The sequence below is a fragment of the Diabrotica undecimpunctata genome, chromosome 3, assembly GCF_040954645.1.
Source record: "Diabrotica undecimpunctata isolate CICGRU chromosome 3, icDiaUnde3, whole genome shotgun sequence".
NCBI classification, from domain to species: domain Eukaryota; kingdom Metazoa; phylum Arthropoda; class Insecta; order Coleoptera; family Chrysomelidae; genus Diabrotica; species Diabrotica undecimpunctata.
The window spans coordinates 62,301,780-62,328,248 of record NC_092805.1 but is presented as its reverse complement, the minus strand read 5'-3'; the positions used below and the strand labels follow the sequence as shown (position 1 = coordinate 62,328,248).

The 26,469-nt window shown below is 32.3% G+C and overlaps 1 protein-coding gene across 5 annotated transcripts in view; it reads right to left on the bottom strand.

Annotated features, from left to right (window-relative positions):
* Epac (Exchange protein directly activated by cAMP) overlaps window positions 1-26,469 on the bottom strand; it is a 665,395-nt gene that overhangs the window by 216,847 nt on the left and 422,079 nt on the right. For 4 of the 5 annotated variants that reach the window (XM_072525991.1, XM_072525990.1, XM_072525995.1 and 1 more), the window contains one exon: window positions 14,357-14,408. In XM_072525991.1, coding sequence (XP_072382092.1) covers window positions 14,357-14,408 — 52 coding nt within the window. Of the gene's footprint in view, window positions 1-14,356; window positions 14,409-14,494; window positions 14,583-26,469 lie in introns of those variants that run through there. The other variant, XM_072525992.1, reaches the window with a different exon arrangement.

Genomic DNA, 26,469 nt, shown 5'->3' with positions numbered 1-26,469 from the left:
AGAGCTACGGGAGAGACAGACCTTTTATCTTTCGAAGAAAACTCAAAAGAATATATAACGTTCTCGAGAATTCGATTACGAAATGGACGAATTTTACATTTCTGCTTACGTAATAGATTTTTAAGCTGAATTAAAATGAGAAAATAGACGGAAATGGCAAGGTAGGTAATTCAGATCGACGCACAAAAATGATAAGCAGATTTTAAAGTTAATAACTATTTCATAGGGTATGTAATAACATTTTAAAACTCCAATACTTTATGTTTTTATTTGTAAACATTAAAGAGAATTTTATATTTAAAAGATCAATTAATGTATAATTAAGGTACAAATACGTAATAGATATTGAAAACATTTACATAACCTAAAATTTCCGTAAAACGTATTTCGAAAATAATATAAGACAATGATAACAATGTAACAATTTAAACCATAGACAGTGTAAAAAATTATATTTATTTTAACTATTTATCCATCTAAGACTAACTATTTAACATACTAGTTAAGACTATTTAACATGGAATCGTATCTTCACTATGCGGATAGACGAAGCTCTGTTTTAAATTAAGTAAACTCTACGGGTTAATTGACCTAAGGAGAAAATTAATTGATCATTTAAATTAATACAAAACAAATGTATGTTATAAAAAGCTATTTTTAAGCCCGTCTGGAATTATGGAATATAACTATGAGGAACGATAGCTAGATCTAGGATCAATAAACTGAAAAGATTTCGGTGAAAATATTTTTTACGATAACTTATGTTTCTTGTTTCAAAAAAATTAACAATACAATACTTTGAGATCCCAAAATATTAACCTAAGAATAAGAAGTCACTCAATTTAGCCATAGATACAAGCAGAGGCTAAAACAAAACAAACAAACAAAACCTAATTACACATCCTGTTCAACGAGGACTAAAACATGCGAGTTTAGTCGATCTTCTAAAAGTAGGAAACCCTAAAACATAAGTGACGTTATGCCAGTACCCATAATATGAATAGGAAAAGGAAAATTTAACTGGTAATGTCCTCCATATTACTAACTTATGCATATAGATGATGTAGTTACTGTAAATAGGTTATATATGGTTAACTATAATAAAAAAATATTCTTATTTTCTGATATGGTCATTCTAATTTTATTTTTGTTGCTACAGACAAACACCCGAAAATTACTTTTACTCACAGGATAACTTCTAGGTACCTGTAGCAACGGAGACCAAACTATTACAAAGAAGACTGATTTTGTTTGGATTGCAAATAGTTTGGTCTGTTCGTCAAAATGCATTGATTAAGATAACATTTTCTAAAAATAACGATAATGACCTAATTAATTCGAAATAAACAACAAGGAATTAAACAGGAACATACAGATTTTTGTAGGGTACAATATTCACTTTTTTTTGAAGCCACTGATAAAACATAATTATTAGACAACAAAAACTGCACATATTGATTCTAATAAATGCAATACTTTAATAGATATTTTTGCAAAGTGAACCTTTTTGTTATTACTGAAATTATGAGTTGTATTTATCAAGCTTTTTCTGACATAAGTTAGTGACATTGTCACTAACTTATGCATATAGATGATTTATTTACTGTAAATATGTTATAAATTGTTAACTATAATAAAAAAATATTCTTATTATAGTCTTATTTTCTGATATGGTCATTTTGATTTTATTTTTGTTGCTGCAGACAAACACCCGAAAATTACTTTTACTTACAGGATAACTTCTAGGTACCTGTAGCAACAGAGACCAAACTATTACAAAGAAGACTGATTTTGTTTGAATTGCAAATAGTTTGGTCTGTTCGTCAAAATGCATTGATTAAGATAACATTTTCTAAAAATGACGATAATGACCTAATTTATTCGAAATAAACAACAAGGAATTAAACAGGAACATACAGATTTTTGTAGGGTACAATATTCACTTTTTTGTGAAACCACTGATAAAACATAATTATTAGACAACAAAAACTGCACATATTGATTCTAATAAATGCAATACTTTAATAGATATTTTTGCAAAGTGAACCTTTTTGTTATTACTGAAATTATGAGTTGTATTTATGAAGCTTTTTCTGACACTGATATAAGGTCTGACTACAAATCGCTAATTGGAAAATTTATAATTACACTTAGAAGCTCTTTTCTACGATATATACAGATGATTTATAAACACATAAAACACACAAAAAAAAATAAAGAGAATAAAGTGTCCATTAAAATTGTAGCGTTTTATATTTAATATCTATATAATAGTATCCCCTAATATTCCGGTTGAAAAAGAGGTTCTTAGAAAAAATATTGCAAGTCAGGTATTCAATTTTTCTACAACAAAATAAAGCTGAGAATATTTTTTTGTCTTTATTTACATTAAAATTCTCCCATTCTTTGTATGTATTGTGAGGTAAAAAATTTCCAGTTACCCAATTTAAAAGTAAATAATCAAGATTTTTTTTGTCGGTTCGTTGCTAAGAACGAGGTCAAAGAGGGTAGATTGTTTGTTTAGGGTGGTAGACCACAAACTAGCTGTGAGACGCGAGGGGAATTTATTTTGGTTGAATTTGTAAAATCTAACGCAAGAGGAGTGAAGTAGGAGATTTTAAACGGAGAAGACGTTTTCCGGACTTTGAATCAAGGGTCGATTCAATGTTCTTGGTGGTAAGTCTTAAGACCTGTTAAGGTGATTAATATACTCTTTGCAAGGTATTGCAGTTTAGAAAAGCGTAACCACCAAAAGGTTTGTGTAGATACCGGAAACTGATGAAATTATTATATAGGATATCCCCGTCGTCAGTTTGCTTCCTCCACCGAACCTAATTTACATCTCTTGATTATTTGTCCCTGAGTATGGAAGTGGTTGCTTTGTCCCTGTTAGAGAATATGTCCAGATAGATGTCGCATAGATGTTTAACAAGTTTTTTTTTTCAAAGTTAAGTGCGAAACAGTGAAATTCAGGTAACTTTTTAAGCGATTAAATTTTAAAGTAAAGACAGATATTTTTTGCTAAAGTAATAATTGCTTTCATAACAATTTAAAAATTGTAATATTTAACAATTTTAATTTGATTATTATAAAGAAAAGATATTTCATAAATAAGGTTAAATTTTAAGATATTTTCATAAACAAGGATATCTTTAATTTTTAATAATCTAATTTGGCCATATTAATAAATAACCTAGGAACCATTTCGAAAATTTTTGTAGCAATCTCCTTTGTAAACAGCTAGACACGTAAGTTTTTTTTTATTCTGTATTTTGCAACTATTTATATAGTATATTTTTTGTGCCATTTGTATTTTTGATAACTGTTTGTGGCAAGACACAATAAATGTTAAATTTTGTTTCTTAACATTTGTTTCTTTTTTTAACTAACCTTTTTTTGAGTTTCCGTTTGAAAAAGATATGTTTCTTTATGTTTGACAATTATTTCCCTAGTTACAACTAGCTGTTGTAATAGTTATAATTAGGCACCTCGAAGTGGCGCTCTTTATAAATTACTAGAGGTGTTTCCTGTTTCCTTTTGTTCTGTTTGTCCCAAGTGATTCATGACCCTTTATTTAATTGTGTAGTTACCCCAATCTGACACCCTTTTCGTTCACTTATCCACGACCCCAGCTCTCCAGCTAACCTCTGAGTGCCGTTCGCACATATAACGATTGTTTTGCTTGCCCTATCTTCGCCCCCATAGTTTCAATCCGCAATTTTCTACCCCCATGATCTTACCCTGAGGTAGGCAAAATATTTCGTTACAAAATAAGAACAAGAATCATAGGAGACTTCACCACAACAAAAGGGCTCCTGCTGGGTTGTTCCACATCTCCAACCCTGTTTAAAATATACTTAGAGAAAGCCTTGACTACATGTAAAAGAAAATGCGAAGACATGGGAGTACCGGTACGGAACGAATACCTATAAACGTTAAGCTTTACAAACGATCAAGTAGTGATTGCACAGGACCAAGACGACCTCAGCTACATGATGAAGAAACTACAAGAAGAATATACCAAGGCTGCCCTAGATATTAACCACGCGAAAACAGAGTACCTATCTACAAGTGAAGAAGACATAGAAGATCTACAGATTGATGACAACGTAACAATCAAAGGAAAGGATAAATTAAAAAACTTGGGGTTTATAATCACGAAAAAGGACAAACAAGAACAGCAATCCAACAACTTAACTTAGTATGGTGGGATAGACACCTAAATATCAAGACAAGAACACAGATTTATAAAACATTAGTGCGAGTATTATGACATATGGGGCTAAAAATTGGATCATAAACAAGAAAAACAGCAGTAAGATAGTAGCAACAGAGATGGAATGCCTGCGAAGATGCTGCAGAGTAACAAGAATGGATAGGACAAGTAATGACGAAATAAAGCAAAGAACATCAATAGAAACAGACATACTAACATATATAGAACAAAAAAGACTAAAGTGGTATGGACATGTAAGAAGAACTAGCGACAGCAGATGGATAAAGAGAATAACCGAATGGAGCCCCATAGGAAGGAAAAAAGAGGACGAACTCGAAAATCCTGGAGGAACGAAGTAGACGACGCCATGAGTAAGAGAGGCCTAAACGATGGAGAATGGGACAACAGAGAGAGATGGAAACGGTTGAGCGAGGGAAGGCAGTGAATACTGTAAAACCCTGGATATATATATATATATATATATATATATATATATATATATATATATATATATATATATATATATATAAACACATACCTTAATTAAAAGATCCTACCCCAATCGATCAGGTCACCAAGAAATTAAAAAAGAAATCACTCGCTAAAGTCGCCCAAATGGTCAACTGGGGGAACGCGCCTCATTTCATTTTAGGTCTTATACCTGTGCACTGAGAGCAGAAGGTATGGACCGACTATTTCTCCCGTACTCGTGAAATTAATAAATGGTTTGTAATTATGATTAGTATAATACTTCGACTAAGCTTGTTCAGCAGATACTGGAAGAGAACAAACTTACCACATAAGGTAATAAAAATAGTAATTACGTAATGTGAACTGTGAAAGATACCGAGAGGCTTGAGATTTTACGGCCAAAAATATCTGGGGCACAAAATGAGAGGAGGATGCTTTTGGAAATTGGAAACAGGATATTGACACTTCTAAGGTCAAATTACCTCATACAGTCAAACTAATACTTAAAATGACACAGGTTGTTAAATGAACTGTTTCTGATAGAAGTCCTTTCGAGGAGAAATTAACAAAATAGACTGGAACTACTGCTGCTTTATCTAAAGACCTAAGCTGTAATTAGAAAACTCTGCTCTTACTGAGTTAAAGGCAACAGTCATTACTGAAGAATACCCAGAAAAAATTGTTTCTGGCGTTGACAACGACGTTGGGTCAATAAAAGTTGTCCCTATTAAATTTATTGATGATTCTACTTGTGCTCCTCGTTACAACAGAAACAGACTCATGGATGAGTACTATGGCTTGATATGTGTGGATGAGGAGTCGTTTAAGTTTACAAAGAACTTTTGGAAATATAGACGAAATTGGAGGTCGTTAAGGCTGAAGATCTTTTAAAATACATACACGTGCTGATGTTCTGATACCAGAAACTAAAACTAAGGATTTAAAGGCACCATTGACACGGAATGGCACACTTATTGACTTGGAAACGATAATCCTGGAATCAGGAACAGTCGTTAAGTAATTCTGGGCTCCAAAACAACCGCTAAATGAGGATTACATATCAGTCTCCGGATTCATAAGGAGTCTCAACAAGAACTCAAAAAGGTTTTAATGGAAGCCTTACTATCTTTTCCACCGTGCTAGCATTATATCGTTGGAAGAGGTCACAACAAAACAGGAGGAAACAATTGAGTAATCAAAGCCTGCAAGAAGGCCGTATTGTTAGAAATGGTCCTGTTGGAGGCTCTAGAACTAAATAATAAATAAGAAAGCAAATTCCACCATTTATAAATGGAGATAAGATACAGAAAATGTTAGAAAATGGAAGTTAATTTTGGAGAAACTAGAACTTGTATCTTTTGTAGGTCGAATCTTAACCTGGTAATAGCTATGGAGCTCTGCAGGGCAGATATGTTAGCTACCAGAATAAAGCGTCTCTATACCTTCCTATTTATTTTAAAGAACCACTTCCAGGGACTAACTTAGAGAACTTTCTAGAATATATTAAAAAGAAGCGCTCAGAGTTTAGTATTGAAAACGATTTCAATGCCCACCATACCTATTGGGGGAGCAGCGATATAAGCGAAAGGGGTTAGTTATTTTTGACTACCTTTGCACTACTAAACTTATTTACTAAACTAGACATCAAAAGCAGAATTAATGATTGATCTAAGCCTATGTTCTATGAGACTTGTGGACATGATATTTATCTAACTGGCACATCTGCATAACGCATCTCGAATGCATTATTCTTATCATATTATGTATACATATGCTTTGAGGTAAACTCGATTAAACCGATACCCAGGTTTTAAAGAGACCCTAAGGTGACCGATTGGAAATCTAGAAGAGATTTTAAAGCAAGGCTACGAACTTATCCTCAAATGCCATAGAACGCTGAGATTGGCCCAAAGTTTACTGCCCAGACAAGCAGCTTGGAGAAATAGGGAGCTATCTTATTTTAAAAGAGTAACAAGACGGCTGTTTATAGAGCAAAGAAATCAGGTGATTAAGAAGCATATAAGGCTAAACTGAAAACCCATAATAAAACACATCTGTTCCCTAAGAAAAGATTCTATAAAGTATTCGTAAAAAAGGAAAATGTTTTTGACAGTGTTAGGGTTAACAGAATTCTTAAAAAAAAATAACACGTATAAACCAGTCAGTCAGAATAAGTCAGTTAAATTGCTTTATGAGAAGTATCCAGACACTGAAAGAGGTTGAAGAGTATCTTTTGTGTTTATTTCCCAGAGTAGATGCATTTGACTAGTGGTAGTAATCAACAAACAAACTTAAACCAAACCAGAATTAACAGGCTGAACTCTAAAGAGATCTTTGGTTCACAAAAGATCAGAAATATATAAAACTGCGGGACCAGATGGTATATTTCTCAGACTAATTCAAGAGGGACTGGAAATTATAATGGATCACATAATTCAAATAGTTATAGTTAGATATGATGTATGGTCTATTTCTGAAGCTAGAAAGAAAAAGAGCTAGGGTGGCGTTTATTCCTAAACCATAAAAAACAGATTACACCTTAGGCAAATTATGCTGACTTCAGTCATATTAAAAACCTTGAAAAATCTTGAATGAATACATCAAGAAAAACAATCTTAATAAAAACTCACTGCACTAGCAGCAATAGCCGTATCAAGCAGAAAATCAGGTGACGCCTTCCGACACAATCTGGTGTAGAAACGTAAGGGAGTTTACACCAGAAACAAGTCACCCTTGTTGCATTTTTAGACTTCGAAGTTGCATTTGATGCATGTTTATCAGTGCACTATATATTGACTCCACAGAGTCAATATATAGTGCACGGATAAGAAAGGAAATCAACAACACACCATGCAAGTGCATTATTCCGATGCTTCAAAGTAGAATAATATCCACAGATACGTATCAAGTTTCCAAAAACCTAAGAAAAGTAAACCTGCCTAATTCATGGGCTTATTAGTCAGAAATCTAGGTTCAAAATTTCGCGGATAATATAGTAATAGTAACTAGGGAAAATTACAAGTACTGGTACGAATCAGATGCAATATGCCCTTTACTACATAGAGAATTGGTGTTCGAAAAATGAAGCTTTCTGTGAACTCTTCTAAAACTAAACTAGTAGCACTATTTTAAAGCAAACAATACTTATATGCCGAATTATACATTGAATACTCAGACAATACTACTGGAATTACACTAGCGAAATCCCTTTTAGACGAACTGAGATATAACATTTCAACACCAGAACTAATCTTCACCGAGAAGATTAACACAATTACACCATCTAAAGTACCCAAAAAGTCCCAATCATTAATAGGGACTTACTATAATAGAGATGGTTTACTGATGGATCTAAAACTGCCCATGGTACTGAATCAGGAGTATTTGGGCAAGCAAAATGTAATTCTAGCAAATTTTACAGCCTAGGTCAATATACTGGTCAACTGTGTTTCGTGCTGAAGTTTTTGCTTTGGTGGACTACATTGATGAACCCAAAGGAGACCTCAAAGCAAAAAGAATCAACATTTAAACTGATAGCCAGGAAGCCATTCTTACCATAATAAACTAAAAACCCATGGGACAGTTTTAAGAGGTCATTTGACCTAGTATAAATCACATATAAATCAATAGTATAATATGTAATAACAACTTTAGAAACTATGCCGTCAATTTTTTTCGTGGTAACTACACAGGTAAGGCAAACTTACCACGTAAGGGAGGGGGGATATTTTGCTCAAATATTTTTGTACGGCATTTATAACTGAGGTAGGTAATACAAAAATAATATCCAGCGACCAAATGTCGTGCAAAAATATTGAACGTAGCAGGAACAATCTTTGATTTTCGGAAAATTTTGACCCCATTTTCGGTAATTTGATACAGTACGGCATTCATACACATAGTTTCGGATCGTTTTTTAAATTACTTTTTTTGCAGTGCTGTACATATCGGCTGGTATGGGTGTGAGAAATCTAGGGCGCAACTCTTGATTTTTAAGTAGCAAAAATGACGTCATTTGAGCCAATATGAAACTTTAAATTTATTAATTAATAAATTAAATTAAATAAAATTATTTTTCTCTATTAAGTGAGATAATACGATCAAAAATTTCTTTACGGCATTGATATATTGTTTATATTGACATCAATTATCAACAAAAATAAAATGACATACTAAATAAATGTTTCTAAATGGCTTTAAAATTATTATAGTCCAGGTTGTGAGGTCGCTCCCGTAGGAAAACTATTTCTGATTCGGTTTCTTTACGGATTCCTGTTCACAAATGTTCCCTTTAAACAAATAAGAAGGGTGCCTGGCAAAACTCTTGAGAAAAAATTGTTTAAATAATTTGTTAAACAAACTCCAAAAATAACCTGTTTTTGCGCCGCAAAATAGTTGTTTAAATTTTTGGGGACATTTTAAACAAAAAGTTATAACGAATTTAAAATCTCAAAAAAGCGAAAATACGCACATTCACAAGTATGTTAATTTTCAATATCGAAGTGCCTAAATTGAAGGAGAAAGAAAAGAAAAAAGTTATAAGTCCCAAAAGAAAATTTGTTCGAAAATTTTTAGTTATTTTTGTTCATAACTTATTTATTTTTCATTTTATGATAAAAAGCAAAAGGAATACATTTAATTTGCTAGAAATAGTATTTAATATAATTTTCTGTATGGTTGATAGTTTACTAGATACGGAGCGAAAAGCCTTTGCAACCATTTTTCCAAGATGGCGGCCGCGGGACAAGCGTGGCGGACCTAAAACTTAAACTTTGCGTCCTCTAAGAAATGCACGCTAAGCCCTAAAAATGTAACATTTGAATAGACCATATCAGCAGTGCAAAATACATTAGTTAAAAATGTTTTAAAAAACGGCATTGTTTTTTTTTCATTTGTCTACTTTTAAATTAAAATTTAAAAAGTAATAACAACCACAGTAATTAAAATGTAACATAAAATACACCGCAGGGTACCTTTAAAATATGTTCACTTCTCAAATTTTTGTTTTTTTACTTTTTGTTTTAACTAGTAGAATTTATTATAACTTGCTAGGAATTAGTTTTATAGTTTTCAGTTTTATTTTGTCAAAAAGTGATTACGATACAAGAAATAATTATCATACCGAAAAAACAACAATTATATTCCAAAATACAGGTAATGTTTATAAACATTTGCAAGACCCACAACTTTTAGACAACATAGATGCCAAAAATTCTCTTACGCATCAGGTAATCATTTGGAATTTATGCAAAACTTTGAAGAACGAAAATTGAAGAACGATCCGAAACTATATGTATGAATGCCGTAACGTATCAAATTATCGAAAACATGGTCAAAATTTTCCGAAAATCAAAGATTGTCCCTGCTTCTCAATATTACGGCATTACTTACCTAAGTTATAGATGGCGTACAAAATGTTTAAGCAAAATTCTCCCTCCCTTCCCTCCTTCAGTGGTAATTTACTATACCTGTGTAGCCACCTGTACCGATAAAAATTGACGGCATATTTTCTAAAGTTGTTACTACATATTGAACTATTGATTTATATGTGATTTATGCTGGGTCAAATGACCCCATAAAATGTCCCATGGGCCTATAATGAAGCTTGTTAATATAAGCTCCCGCACTAATGTAATATTCAAGATATAAGAAAAAGAAGAATTAAGTTTTAAGGTTATGTCTATATTCTGTAATGTAATAACGGTTAGACATGTGTTTAATTAATATTCTCAGTTTCTCAGGCTAATAATTATTGATCAGGTTATGGTTGCCCAGACACGGTATTACGAAATTTGAAAACTAGTCTGTCGTTCGCACCGGTGTGGTAAAAAGTTTAGTTGTTTCACGTTCAAGTCATGAGTGGTCCCGTGTTTAGTTTTCATTACGTTCGAGTCGTACAATTATAAAATAAACATTTAGTGAAGTGCAAAAATGGCTTCAGCTGTGAAAATTGATTCTGGGAATATTATTAAGTTTGATGGGTCAAATTTTCAACTATGGGGATTTAGTGTGACCATCTTGTTTCAAGCAGAGAAGCTGCTTTCAATTGTGAATGGGACGGTTAGAGAACCAGAAGACCACACTAGCAGTGACTGGAAAGAATGGGATGACAAAAATTCAAAAGCACTTAATTTTGTTAACCACTATATTATGTCAAGATCAAATAGAACATTTAATAAATTGCGAAAATGCTTCAGAAATGTGGTCAAGACTGATCACAATACACCAACAAAAGACAGAAATATCTAGAGAGTTGCTATGGCAAAAATTTTATGAATATAAAATGCATGAGAATGCAAAAGTTGCAGAGGATATATCAACAATAGAACTATTAGTTAGACAGTTCCAAAGTAATTAATAGTTTACCTACTAGATTTAATGCCTTTCGTACAGCCTGGGACTCTGTAACTAGTGATCAGCAAACTTTCGAAAATATTTACTTAAAGAAGAAACTAGAATGAATATTGATAACTCTGAAATATCCCGTCTTGCTTTACAAGTAGAGGCTTTACAAAGTAAACTGGAAGCCACCAGTAAAAAGAAAACAAATATACAGGACTTAAAGAAGAATTCCACCTGTAATTATTGTAAACGCAAGGGACATTGGGTTAGAGAGTGTAGAAAGAGAATACATGATTCCAAAAATGAAGATAAAAACAAGTCATCAGGAAGTAATTTAGCATCAAGTTCAGCTTATATATGTGATATCTCTTCCATGTACTTGTCAACTTCCAGTGTAAATAAAAGTGAGTGGATATATGATTCAGGAGCAAGCCTATACATGACTGGTGAAAAATTGTTGTTTTCAAAATTAGAATCTCTATCTGAACCTATGTTTGTTAGAATAGCAAACGACAAGCTGAGTCCTGCAGAAGGTAAAGGTGTTATTGAAATACAGGCATTTGTCCAAGGTGAGTGGTATGATCGTACTATAAATAATGTCGTATACATTCCTGAACTTATTTACAGCTTATTTTCAGTGGGAGCTATGACAGATAAAAACTTTACCTACCATTCTCATAAAAACAGGTGTCAATTTCTAGAGCCAAATGGAAACATTTCATGTGTTGAAGTACGTAGAGATAATCTGTGGGTCATGCAATTTAGAGTTAAGCCTATTGTAGAATGTAATTTAGCTTGCAAATCATCAATAAAGTTATGGCATGATCGCCTAGGGCATAACAACTTCACTACAATTAAGAAAACAGTGAATTTGGTAGACAATATGAGAGTTGACGACAAAGAAGAATTTTTCTGTGAGACATGCCAGTATGGGAAGCAGTCAAGTAAGTCCCATAAAAGTCTTACAAGAAGCAGATCAGACAAACCAGGTGAAATGATTCACACAGATGTATGTGGACCAGTAAACATTTCTTCTCCAAGTGGATCCAAATATTTTGTTTTATTTAAAGATGATTGTAGCGGTTACTGCAGTGTTTATTTTCTAAAGCACAAGTCAGATATTCTCAACAAGTTTAAAGATTTAAAAATACTGATTGAAAATCAAACTGGCAATAAGATTAAGATTTTAAGAAGTGACCAAGGTAAAGGAGAATATATCAAAAATGACTTTCAGGACTTTTGTATTAGGTCTCTGCTTTCAGGTCTTTTGTATTAGATCTTTGCATTCAAATCTTGAATAAGTGGGAGTGTTAATATAAGCTCCCGCACTAATGTAATATTCAAGATATAAAAAAAAAGAAGAATTAAGTTTTAAGGTTATGTCTATATTCTCTAATGTAATAACGGTTACACAATGTGTTTAATTAATATTCTCAGTTTCTCAGACTAATAATTATTGTTTAATAAACTTTTTACATGGACAGTATAGTTATTTTATTTATCAAAGCTATTCACCCAATCAAAGCTGGTGAGGAACTGCAAAGATCTTCTTAATAACCTGGCAAAATACAATAAAGTATCTTTAATATGCGTGCCAGTTCATAAAAGAGTGCATGGGAATGGACGAACAAATTTGGCTTGAGAGAAATCTTTGTAAGCCCAGAACAATTGTTTGGTATTACCAAGGATTTGACACGAAACGAGGATTAGAAGTGGCTGATAAGGAGTCATCAAAAAATAGAGTGCCACTTACGAGGAAATCCAAACTAAAAAAATCTCAAGAATTTCAATAAAAATCTCGCGGATCATTTGATCAACATTAATAAATGTGTGATTAAAACTATCACCTAAATGTTGAACGGATATTGTCGTTAAAAGAACACCCATACAAAATGGGTAAGGTGAATGAACCATGGTTTAGAAAATGCAAAATGGAAGAAGAGACTGCCATACACACCCTATGTAAATGCAATGTGCTAAGTGATATAAGGCAGAAGATCAATTAAAGATTGAACTAGAAGTGATCCTGAAACTACCAATGAGGAAACTATTGACCTTCGTTGAAGACACAGGACTTATTGAAGTTTAATGAAAAAAAACAGGTTAGGGTACAAAGGTCTTATGTCCAAGTGCCAGAGATTTAAGTGTTTTTCATTAATTAAAAGAAGAAAAAGAACAATGTATATTAGCAATAAAAAAAACTAGCTAAATTAGAGCAAGGATATAATTGTATTCCTATTCAAAAAAACGAGAATGCAGGCAAGCCTCACGACATTAGAGCTTTCGCATCAAAAATACAAAAATAATCATACAAAAGTAAGGTAGCCAGCTAATGGATAAACTTCGTAATTCTTAATCAAATAGAGCTGCTTAGAAACACCACTTATTAATCATCATTTTTCTTACCTCTTCTTATTGTTCACCTCACATTATAATATTTTCGGATAAATAAATCATTTTAAAATGGTATCAGTAAATTATTTTAAATATTTCGTTTTTTTTTTCTCAAAAATCAATAATCACATTGCTAATTTTTTTTATTGACTTCTCTCGTTTGTAAGCAAAATCTTCAGGATCCATTTTTGACATAGACGCCAAAATAAAATTTTTCTAAATTCACAGGTTGCTTCAGAACATTGTATTATAAGCAGACAAAGCCTTGGAACCGGTTTTGTAATTCATATTAAAATAATTTATTAGTAATATATTTAAATACTATTATTGTTCTGAAGCTCTTTTCTTGTGTCATGTTAAAGTAATTACTATTTAAATGGGATTAAGCCACAATTAAAGTTTAAAGTAGGTTAAATAAACAAACCTTTAATTGTGGCTTATTCCCATTTAAATAGTAATTACTTTAAATACTATTCTTCCAGGATCGTAGCTGTTAAATTATATAAATTGTATTTTTCAAATTTAATATAAATTGAAACCTTAACGAAGTCAGCAGTATAACTGTGCATATACTAACTATTGTATTTGTTTAAAATTTTCAACATCATTTATGTAATAATATATGTCATTGGTATTGTGCCAATCATTTGTCCTTCAATTCTTTGCCGACATTTTGATTTGGTAGATGTCACAGAAACATTGTATGTACTGACGATATTTTCCACTTTTCCTAGACCCTCGCTCCCAATGAAAGCTGGAGCGTTTTGATAAAGTACTATTCCAAACTATTCAATTCTATTCTCTGCTCTAATTAAGTACATATTTAGTTGTTTTGATCTTTTTATCAATATTTAGTTCACATTTATTAAAAAATTGCTACTATAAAACAAAAAGCTTAATTTTAACTGATAAGAATTATATTGAATTACTTACCATTTTTCAATTTACAGTTCGAGACGAGATCATTCATCAATTCCTTGTTTTTCTGAAAGGAAAAACACCACATTAATGTTAATTAAGCACTTTTGTTAATGGCAGCACAATGTAATAAACAACAACCCGAATATTTACCACTGAATCAATTTGACTCTGTCTCAATTTAGATTTAGATACACCGAAAATATAAATTGGAAACATTATTTTGAGATGATGTTGACATGTTCTAATTTTGTTTTGTTGTTTATAAATGTTTACCACGAGTATTTAGAATTGCTTATCAGATTGATAGGTAATATCATATATATTTTCTAGAGATAGTAAAATATTGAACACGTTACATAATATAAAGAGTTTAACGTATACTGTCAATCTAAAATACATGGTTTATTAAAATAAACACCAATGAATATTTAAGAGGTTTCAAAATAAAAACTTTCGAAGAAGGTTATAATATATAAAAATAATAAACGTTCAAAAGAACTTCATCAGAAACAAGTTTCACTATTTGATAATTAAACCGGAAATTTTTAACTAAATTGTTTGTTTGTAAAAAGGTAAAATATAGACTTTAAACTTTTGTAGTTTTCCTTAGGACTGGTGCACATTGTTGAAATCTTACTTCGATAAACAAAATAACAATGGACCTTAATAATTAGCTTTTTACAAAATTTCGCAGAGATTTTAAAATCTGTATGAGTCACAAAAGAACAATAACAAACCGTTAATCGCTAATATTTCGTTTATTTAAACGGTAGAAAGATAGGTCAGTGATTTTTCTTATTATTTTTGGTAATGAAACAAAATTGTTGACTAATATATATATATATATATATATATATATATATATATATATATATATATATATATATATATATATATATATTTCGTTTATTTAAACGGTAGAGAGACAGGTCAGTGGTTTGTCTTATAATTTTTGCTAATGAAATCAAATTGTTGACTATAATATATATATATATATATATATATATATATATATATATATATATATATATATATATATATATATATATCAAGATTACAGAAAAATAACTTGGTAAGTCACATTTTTGGTTTTATTCAGGAGAACATTTTTAAAATTTAAAACTCTGTGATTATGTTAAAATCATCATCATCAGTTGGCGCTACAGCCCTTCGTGAGCCTTGGCCTGCTTCAAAACATTCTTTCATCCTTCCCTATCGAGTGTCTGTCTTCTCCAGCCCCTCACTCCAATCTCCCTCAGATCTTCCTGTACATCGTCCAGATATCTGAGTTTAGGTCGCCCCCTTCTTCTTCTTCCCACCGGCCTATTTAGCATAGTTATTTTAGTGGGATCACTCTCATCCATCCGCATAACGTGGCCCACCCACCTTAGGCGTTTTATTTTGATGGTCTTCACAATCATGTATGTTAAAATACATTTTACAATTAATCAGTCATAGAAAGATAAAAATTTGCTATATTGGTTCTTGGTTTACGTTTTAATTGTTTTAAATTTATGGCGCATATTAATGGTATTAATTGTTTTTTATTCATCTACATGAACTTAACACGTTTTTTCCCTGTAAAGAAGCGCTTATCACATTATTTCTCTATAAAAATTATTGGCTGTCTATTTTTTGAAAAAAAAAAAATAAAACAAAAATGGAGAAAATATATTTGTAATGTAAAAAGTATCAAATAAAACATTGTTATAAAACAATATTTTACAATATAATTCCAGTTTTCCATGTCGCATGCCATTGTTACCAACTATTAGAATTACCTGGACTTTTAAACGTTTTCTCCTGTTTGAAATGGACATGTCAAGTTCTTTCCCTGTACAAGGTTTTTTCAAACACATATCTTTGACAGATACATACTCTTCGTATAGATGTCGCTGCTAGCGTACCTGGCTGTTATTTTGGTTAGAATGACCAAATACTAGATTGCATTTCATTTCAGTTGAACTTCCACAAGTGTTCCTGATGATGAGTTGAATTGAATAACTCGAAACACGTGTAGAGCAATGGTGGAGTTCCGATTGAAATGAAATGCAATCTTTTACTTTCATTTAAACGTCTTTCTCTACGTAAAGAGCGAAAAAAAGATAGTATTTTTCAAAGGTGAATCGTAGATATATATATCGAGAAAAGGAGTACGACCGTCAATCCAATATAAATTAAGGATCACTCGAAGCATCATCACTTCATCTAAAATGAACAATATGAAAAACCAAACATCCATAGAAAAGTTATTATAAGTCTGTTACCTTAAAAAGACATGTAGCAGTCAATGATATTAAATATGTAAAGAAGCTTACGACAATGGACATTATAAGATTATGTTGTATAAACAATTAATTGAAACTTAAGTAAAATCATTAATTTGCAGAGAACTATAAAGATCATAAGATGCACTTCCAACAGTATATTATTAGCTAAATTTAATTTTAACTTTAGGTAACATTATTAAATTGATTAAGATTGAAATATAGTGATATTTAAAAATATAATGAGATTACCACTCTTAGCTTCTTAGCTGCTGCCGGTTAAAATGGAAGCAACAAGTAGGATCCACGCCAAACAACGAGAAAAGACAGTGTTTGAGGTGAAAATATGACAGAACAGCAAGGCGTATTGAAATAGTCTACGTTACGTTGTGGCTGAATAACCAGCCAACAGGTGAAGATTGATTCAACTTCCAACAGTCCAAGGTTCATAAAATTTGGAACTGAGACTAGTAAAGATTCTATGAATCAATGTTAATTATAAAATTTTATTAAACTATTTGATCAGAAACAATTATTTCACATATGTAAATGTAACATTGACAAAATAATCAATAAAATGTAAGTTGAATGAATCTAAGTTAAATAAAGTAAGAAAATATTTTATTTTATTTTTATTTGAAATTATTTAATATGAAAATATGATAGAACATACACCTTAGGGGACAATTTTAAAGTAAACAACATATTAAGCCTAATTCTGCAATATTAATGCATGATAAATTTGGCTCAAGTGACTAATGTCCGTTCTCTTATTAAGAGCGTTAGGGTGTTTCAGTATTGAACATGTTTCCAAAAACTGTCTTTTAACGAGATTGCGTTTATTGCCAAAAATCTTAACTTCATTAAAGTCCACTTTGTGTTTAGTGTTAATAGCATGCTGGGCAAGAGCACAAGTATGCTTAGACTAGTTGGTATCACTGCGGTGTGTCGTAAAACGCCCTCTCAGTGATCTCCCTGTCTGCCCGATGTAGCATGAGTCACACTCAGTACAAGGTATATGATAGATGACATTTACTTGTTCCAGAAGGGACAAGGGTGTTTTTGTTTTAGAAAACAAATGTCTGACAGTCTTAGCATACTTAACAGCAATTTTCACAGGTACGTTATTCTGTTTGTACAGCACAAAGCACTACTGTTACTGTATTAGTTGATTAAGAACAATAATTTTATTTGTCAGTGGCACACAGATTCAAATGCACTTGAATCCCTTTGCCGCTGAGACACACTACACTTTTAGTAAGTAATGTTTTATTAAATGTTATCAGCAATAGTTATGACAATGCAATAGTTAGAAGAATCACAAATCAAGTAAAAAGTGCTAGTTAGAAATCATATCGCAAAAGTTTAAACAAAAATACTCCAATGAAAGACGTCTGGGCTAAACTAAATAGGTTCAAAAACAGAATACAAGCAAATAGACAACATATGGAGTGGGACGACTGGAAAGAATATTTCCATAATAGAATTGGCCCAAATTAGGTTAACAAAAAACCAAAAGAGTTTAAAAGTTATTATACTAATGACCACATGCTAAATAAATCTTTTAAAATGAAAGAATTACAACAAGCTTGTGAAGAGAAAAATTGTATGTCTCCTGGAATAAATAATATCCATTACGCAATGATTACTGAGATCCCAGTTTTAACTAAGCTTCTTCTTCTTAACACTTATTAAATATTTACAACAATATATATTTTGAATTTGTATCAGCCCAAGAGTCTGATGAGGCTGGGATAGGCCGAAATGATCATACCACTTTATTGATACCGATTCGAGCACGGGAAGTTTAACGAATTTGTCCTCCTAGGCCATATATTTGGCCATTTAATTTATTAAAGCGATAGCGGCTTTCGCTAAAAGATTTTATCTTTTACACATTTCGCATAGCGCAAAGGATACAGAAAACGATATTATCATATCGTTTTCGTTTACGGCCGCCAAAGCAGGTGGCGCCTTTGTAAGCTAACTACTGTTGTAGTGAAGTTTTGGGAGACATTCGTTGGACTTTCCGAGTTTGAATTTGTATCAGCCCAAGTGTCTGATGAGGCTGGGATAGGCCGAAATGATCATAACACTTTATTGATACCGATTCGAGCACGGGAAGTTTAACGAATTTGTCCTCCCAGGCCATATATTTGGCCATTTAATTTAACAATATATATATATATATATATATATATATATATATATATATATATATATATGACATATTTTATGGTACTATGAATGAAAATAGGCATATTTTCTTTATATAGAAAGCATAAGGTAAATATAAGGCAAATTTGCTTTATTGACCTGAAAAAGACCTCTGTATGATTGTCTGATTACAAAATAAACAACTAGCCTAATACTAGCATGTGACTATATGAATATATATAAATATATATATGTATATATATATATATATATATATATATATATATGAAAGTAAAAGATTGCATTTCATTTCAATCCGAACTCCACCATTGCTCTACACGTGTTTCGAGTTATTCAACTCACTTCAAAGGTGAATCTTAGATGCATGTTAAAGTAAAAAGATACTTCTAGCGTCGTTAAAAGTCTCTAGTAAGAGGCTTTGAATTTGCGGTTCACCTAATTCAGAGAGAGGTCTTTGGACTTCTTGTTACTTCGTATAGATGTCGCTGCTAGCGTACCTGGCTGTTATTTTGGTTATAATAATCAAATACTAGACTGCATTTCATTTCAGTTGAACTTCCACAAGTGCTCCTGATGATGAGTTGAATAACTCAAAACACGTGTAGAGCAATGGTGGAGTTCCGATTGAAATGAAATGCAATCTTTTACTTTCATTTAAACGTCTTTCTCTACGTAAAGAGCGCAAAAGATAGTAATTTTCAAAGGTGAATCGTAGATGCATGATGAAGTAAAAAGATACTTCTAGCGTCGTTAAAAGTTTCTAGTAAGAGGCTTTGAATTTGCGGTTCACTTAATTTACTATCAGAGAGAGGTGTCTGGATTTCTTGTTACTTCGTATAGATGTCGCTGCTAGCGTACCTGTCTGTTATTTTGGTTATAATAACCAAATACTAGACTGAATTTAATTTCAGTTGAACTTCCACAAGTGCTCCTGATGATGAGTTGAATAACTCGAAACACGTGTAGAGCAATGGTGGAGTTCCGATTGAAATGAAATGCAATCTTTTACTTTCATATATATATATATATATATATATATATATATATATATATATATATGTACATACAAATCGAACGCACTAGATGACTAAAAAAATATTTAATAATACCTATTTTTAAACCTAATAAACCTAGCGACTCTCCAGACTTATACAGATCTATTTCATTGGAATATTGTGTCATTAAAACGTCTAAACAATTTATTAAAAATACGTTACAACACTGTGAACTCAATAAGTTATAGTATCATTTGTTACTGATAAATTAGCATCTACCCGAAACAACTCAGTCTCCTGCTTATTTTTAGACAATAAGTAAGCATATGGTGTAGTTGATATAGACATACTAACAGATAAATTATATGCCACAGAAATTCTACAAGGTGTTATTGCAAATCTAATAAAGTTGTCCTGTAATAGAAAAGTGCATCTAAAAATTAATGGATGGAGAGGTATGCCGATATCAACACTAGTTGGATTGCCACTAGCCCATCGAGCAAAAAGACAAAAGAGGGAATGTAAAGGTAGTGGGGGCAAAAATATTGTTAGACAGGAAGTGCCATCTTGAGAGGCCAAATTAAACAAGGAAAGAGAGTCTTTCCTTGTTTAAGAAATCAAATTTAGTTGGGTTATGTTATTATTTGTCCCAACTGTCACATGAAATCTTATTTATATTGAAGTTTTTTAATAATTGTTTCACATTTTAGACTGTTATCGTTAATATTTAATTAAAATTTTGATCGTCTAAGACACATTCTGAAAACTATTTTATAGCTACTGTTAATAAGTGTCGGAAAATTTAAATTTGGCGCATTCGCATTTCCGGATATGTCCGCCATCAGAGGCCACTTTTTTGGTCGCCTTTTCATAACGATTAAATTCCCTCTTTTGTCTTTTTGCTCGATGCACTAGCCACATGTCAAACCAATCATAATTCTGTCCATACAGGTGTCTTGCCTAAACGTCTACCACCATATCTTCTTTGACCTTTCACTTCAACTCTTTTTACAAATTTCACCCTCTATGCTTCTTCTTACTGGAGTAGGTAAGTGAAAGACCAAAGAAGACATAGTAAAGACAAACACAAAATATTGATGTTTGTACCTTACATTTTTCAATTATTTTTTTACCATATCCAATGCTCCTTTTTTTTTATAAAAGATACCAATATTTTATATTAGTTATTATATAAATACATGTTTAATCCGGTGTTTATCAAGATCCTATCAAACACTTTACAAAAAATAAACATTCATGTGGATTACTCCGCTGTCGGCTATACTTCAGCATTCTCAGGGGTTATTTAGTAACGATAATAAAAACTCAAATGTTCCGGATGTTGCACAAAAAGCCAAAAGATTTAAGTGAACATTCATTGTGTATTTATAATGATTATCTTGCCCGTAATAATTAAAGCTCAAAACATACGTTTTCATCACGTTCAGTTAAAGAAGGAAATGGAAATATTAGATTGCCTGGTAATTAACAGCAGCGCGAACGTATTTAGGTACATCGTACAACCATCGTCCGTATATTTATGATTTATGAATGTATATACTTATATCTTTATATTTAAAAATCTCGTGTTATGATGTTTGTCGAAGCTAATATTTAAAAACCACTGAACCGATTGCAATAAAATTTTGTATCAGTGTATTTGTTGGTCCAACTTAGGAGATAGGATATTTTTTATGTGGATAAATGACCCTTATTTTTTTAATTGTAAATTCAAAATGTTTTATACGACTTCACCTATACAATTTTAGCTCATTTGATCCGTTTGTTAAACGTCATTTTATGATATTTTATAACTACATATAAAATATCATAAAATGACGTTTAACAAATGTCATTTTATGTTTTTATAACTTCTTTTATAGTAAATCGAGAACGACTGAATCGATTTGGCTCATTTTAGTTTTGAAATAAATATTTAAAGTCCTAGGAAGGTCTAATAGGTGAGAAAATATAATGAAATTACAAAGAGAATAGTATAAACAACGGGTTTATTTTCCCATACAAACAGTTACATTGTACCCTAAACAAAATGTGAAGAAACCTTCCTTTACTACAGTAGTAGTTGCTGTGAGAGAATATGATGAAATTATAGGGAAAAAAGTAAAAGTAAAATATTGTTGTTGACATATAAACTACTTACTTAGAGTCATGCCTTTTGACAGGTTTCTGCACTAAAATATGTATTTCTACTTGAACAATCAGAATCTGTATTAAATTCATTTTTGATAAAACTTTCAGTTGACAGGTTTCTGATATAAGATTGTAATTATTTCTTTTTGTTGGTTAGTTATGACTTTTTTAAAAATAGGTTTAAAAGTGCTTGAAAAATCGTAGAATATATCCTGGGTAACGTCTAATACGCGAAACTGTTTTGACGTTGTCTTGACTAATTTTTTCCATTCAGAAGGCAAGTATACTATTTCTTTTTTCCGTTTTTCTTTTTCAATCAAACCAAAGCAACAGTCTCACGATAGAAAGCTGTGACCAGGTTCTGGAAAGTGATGTATCATCATCATCATTGGTGCTACAGCCCTATAAAAGAGCCTCGACCTTCCCAAGTCTATTACGCCAGTCAGTTCTATCCATTGCCATCTGTTGCCAGTTTGCTGCGCCTATTTGTCTACCATCCTCATCTACACCATCCCTCCATCTGAGTTTTGGTCTACCCCTATTTCTACTTCCCACAGGTTGTGACATAAGGATTCTTCTAGGGGGGTTGTTCTGCTGTGATCTTGCCAGATGTCCTGCCCATCTTAGTCTTCCTATTTTAATAAAGGATACTACGTCTTTACCACCAAATATATGTTTATATATGTGATATATCTCGTAGTTGTACCTCCTTCTCCAAACACCATTTTCACAGATGCCACCAAATATTCTTCTCAGGATCCTTCGTTCAAATATAAGCAGGAGATTTTCATCTGCCTTGGAAATGGTCCATGTCTCCGATCCATATATCAACACTGGTTGTATAAGGGTTTTGTATATGGTTATTTTTGTTTTTTGGCTTAAGTTTCTGCTTCTCATACGTCTAATCAGTCCAAAATAGCATTTGTTTGCTAGGATTATTCTTCGCTTGATTTCTTCCGTCATGAGGTTCTCCTTGGTGATGCCTAAGTATGTGAATTTGTCCACCACTTCAAAGGTAGAATTATCAACCGTGAATTGGTGGCCGATGTTTCTGGCTCTATTGTTGGGTGTTGATGCCATTATCTTAGTTTTATTTTCATTTACGTGCAGGCCCATCTTTTTTGAGGCGTTTGACAAGGTGGTATACATTTCTTCTAGCTTGCGTGTTGTGCGGGCAACTAGATCAACATCATCTGCATATGCCAAAATTTGGGATGATTTATTAAAAATGTTTCCTCTGCTATCTATTTGGGCATCCCTGACCGCCTTTTCCAAAGCTATGTTGAAAAGGAGACACGCCAGCGCATCTCCCTGTCGCAGCCCAACATGCGTTTCAAATGCCTGTGATTGTTCGCCCTGTATTTCGACTTTGCAAACAACTTTACGCATTATAGCCTTAACCAATCTTATCAGTTTATCGGGGATGTGGAATTCATCCATGTCTTTATACAATTTATTTTCTTAGGGCACTATCACAGGCCGATTTAAAATCTACGAAAAGATGGTATGTGTCGATATTGAATTCATTGGTTTTTTCCAGTATTTGCTTAGCACAAAGATCTGGTCTGTTGTTGATCGACCAGGCCTAAAACCACTTTGATATTTGCCAAGAAGCTCCTCTGAATATTCACTCAGGCGACCATATAAAATACTCGAAAATATTTTGTATGCTGTATTAAGGAGGGTTATTTCCCTATAGTTTCTAAATTCTAATTCATCGCCCTTTTTGTGTAGCGGGCAAACGATCCCAATACACCACTCTTCTGGGATTTGTTCCTCATTCCAGGCTCTCAGTATGATTATATATATATATATATATATATATATATATATATTATATATATATATATATTATATATATATATATATATATATATATATATATATATATATATATATATATATATATGATTAGTCAGAGTAGCACCTCCACATTTAATAAGTTCCGCAGGTATACCATCACTTCCTGGAGATTTATTATTTTTTAGGTGTTTTATTGCATCCCGTACTTCCTGAATTGATGGAGGCTCCAATGGTGTATTGTTGTTTGCTCCTGGGGGTGGTTGATTTGGATCTTCTACTTCGATAGTAAGCAGTTCTTTATAGTGTTCCACCCACCTTTTTAATACTTCTTCTTTTGTATTCAGTATATGCCCCTCCTTATCCTTACATAATTCGATCCTGTTTAAATTCTTTTCTTGCTTTATTTAGATTTTTATAGAATTTTCCTGTTTGATTTCCCTTTTTTAATGCCTCAAGTTCTTCCAATATTCTATTTTCATAAGTTCGCTTTTTTCTCCGATGGATGTACTTCTCTTCTCTTCTGAGATCTTTATATTTTTGTTCTTTTTCTTGGGTTCTTCTTTACTGCATCAGTTTATATGCATTCTTCTAGAATGTTATTTGCTGCGTCTTTAATGTAATTTTTACACGTTTCCCATTGTTCACTAATTAGTTATGTATTTAGTTTCGATATAGTTTTGAAACCTTTCTACCGTTTGCGGGTTTTTGAGGAGTTCAATATTAAGGCGCCTTGTTTTGGTACTTCTCTCCTTCTTCGCATCTGAGATTCTATCTCAAAGTGATGTATAATTTGTTGAATATTAGGTACTATTGAAAGCATTCATGAATGTATGAAAGAACTGCACTATGGTGTGATTTTTGTTTTGGGCAAAACAGTTGTCCGAAAATAAATAGAGCGTCGAAACAGTTTCCGGGACAAAGTTTGTTAAATAATGATGTACAAAACTTACCACCAGGTTACAACCTTTTTTGGCAGTGAGCTCATCGTACATATTAGCCTCTCTTTTCTTGGCAGAATGTACACAAAAGTTGTATTGTCATAACTGCATTTTATAGAATACATCGCCTGAAGGAATATGTGGCTAGTGGCAGGTTTTGTTGGTAATTAAAGCATAAGACATCAACTGATTCATCTTCGCGAGCAAGATTGGTATATTCCCTTAATTTGGTATAAAATATTTCGGCCTTCAGTAAGTGTAGACGCTTTTCAGTTTCCAAGCGAGTTTTAGTTTCTTCATTGACTTCTACGGCAATTGTGTTATTCAAGCGGTCTGATCTCGGATGACCAAAACTAAGATTATGATTGAGGTTATAGTGCCGGTGATAAAAATCATATGTTACTACTGGCTTAATGTCCTTTAAATCATTCCCGTCTTCTAGAACATACTTTTCTGGTTCATATTTTTCAAGGTACAGGCGATGCATTTTTGCAATATTCAACTCAGGAGATAAAAAATACCTTTTAAGATTATCTACCCTACTATAGTGAGATTTTTTTCTGGGAAAACTCCGAATAAGTTTCTATATTTGCGCTATTATTGCTTCACTGATTTTGTTGTCAGATTTTTGGCAATCTGAGACACTCTTATTTTTGATACTGCATGCAAAAAACAGTTTTGATTTAAAGTTTTCACACTGGCTACATGCGTCTACTTGTGGTTGTCCAAAGGATAAGTTAAAATTTTCCTTAAAATATTTGTAAAAAAAACTATACTTCACTTTTTTCTTTAACTCAGGGTATGTAGTTTTAAACATTTCGTACATTTTTAGAAATATTTAGTAATGCATCTAAGTATTGGTTTTTCTTTGACTAATAATAAGTTTCTGTGTACGTACCACTACGGTTTTTGCCTCTCATATCAACGGGTGTTGTGTTTCTGGCTAATAGGTTGGTTAACCTTGCAACTCGATTACGAGATACACCGTGAATTTGTATAAAAACATTTTTGCAAATTGGTGTTTAGCCAATAAAACACCATTTAGTTTTATGTTATATACAAAAGACTTATTTTTTATTCGTGAGGTTGGAGTTTTATCTAGGCCTAAGTTAGGCCTATTATCTTGATTTGGATTTTTGTTCACTCTACGCTTTATTTCAGTGGCTTCTATTCTTCTTCTTCTTCTCCGTCTTCTTCCCGGCGGGTCCCAGTTTAATATTCTTTTCGGCCACCTATGCTCTGGCATTCTTTGTACATGCCCGTACCACTGCAGGGCTCTGTTTTCCAACTTTTTTGTAATTAAGCATTTTACTTCCATTCTGTTCCATATTTCCTCTGTTCTTATTCTATCCGCTCTTGTGATTTGTAGACATCTTCTCATAAGGTCCAGTTCAACTGTTCTTATTTTATTTCGTATTGTTGTTGTCATTGGCCATACTTCCGCTCCATATAGGGTAATATTCATCACTATGCTTTGAAAGATGTTCTTTTTGTTTTCTTTGGTTAGAGTGTTTTTCCATATCACTCCATGAAGTGCTCTTGTGGCTTGTTTTCCCCGTGCTATTTTCATTTCTATATCTTTCATACAAGTACCATCTCGGCTAATCATTGACCCTAAATACTTAAAAGCCTTACAACTCTTAATAGTCTCTTCTTCTAAACTTACATTCAAATCTGCAACCTCGGGTCCAATACATAAGAATTCGGTCTTGCACATATTTATCTTGAGCCCCCAAAGTTCATATTCTTCCTTTAATTTCCTTATCATATATTCCATATCCTCCCTGTCTTGT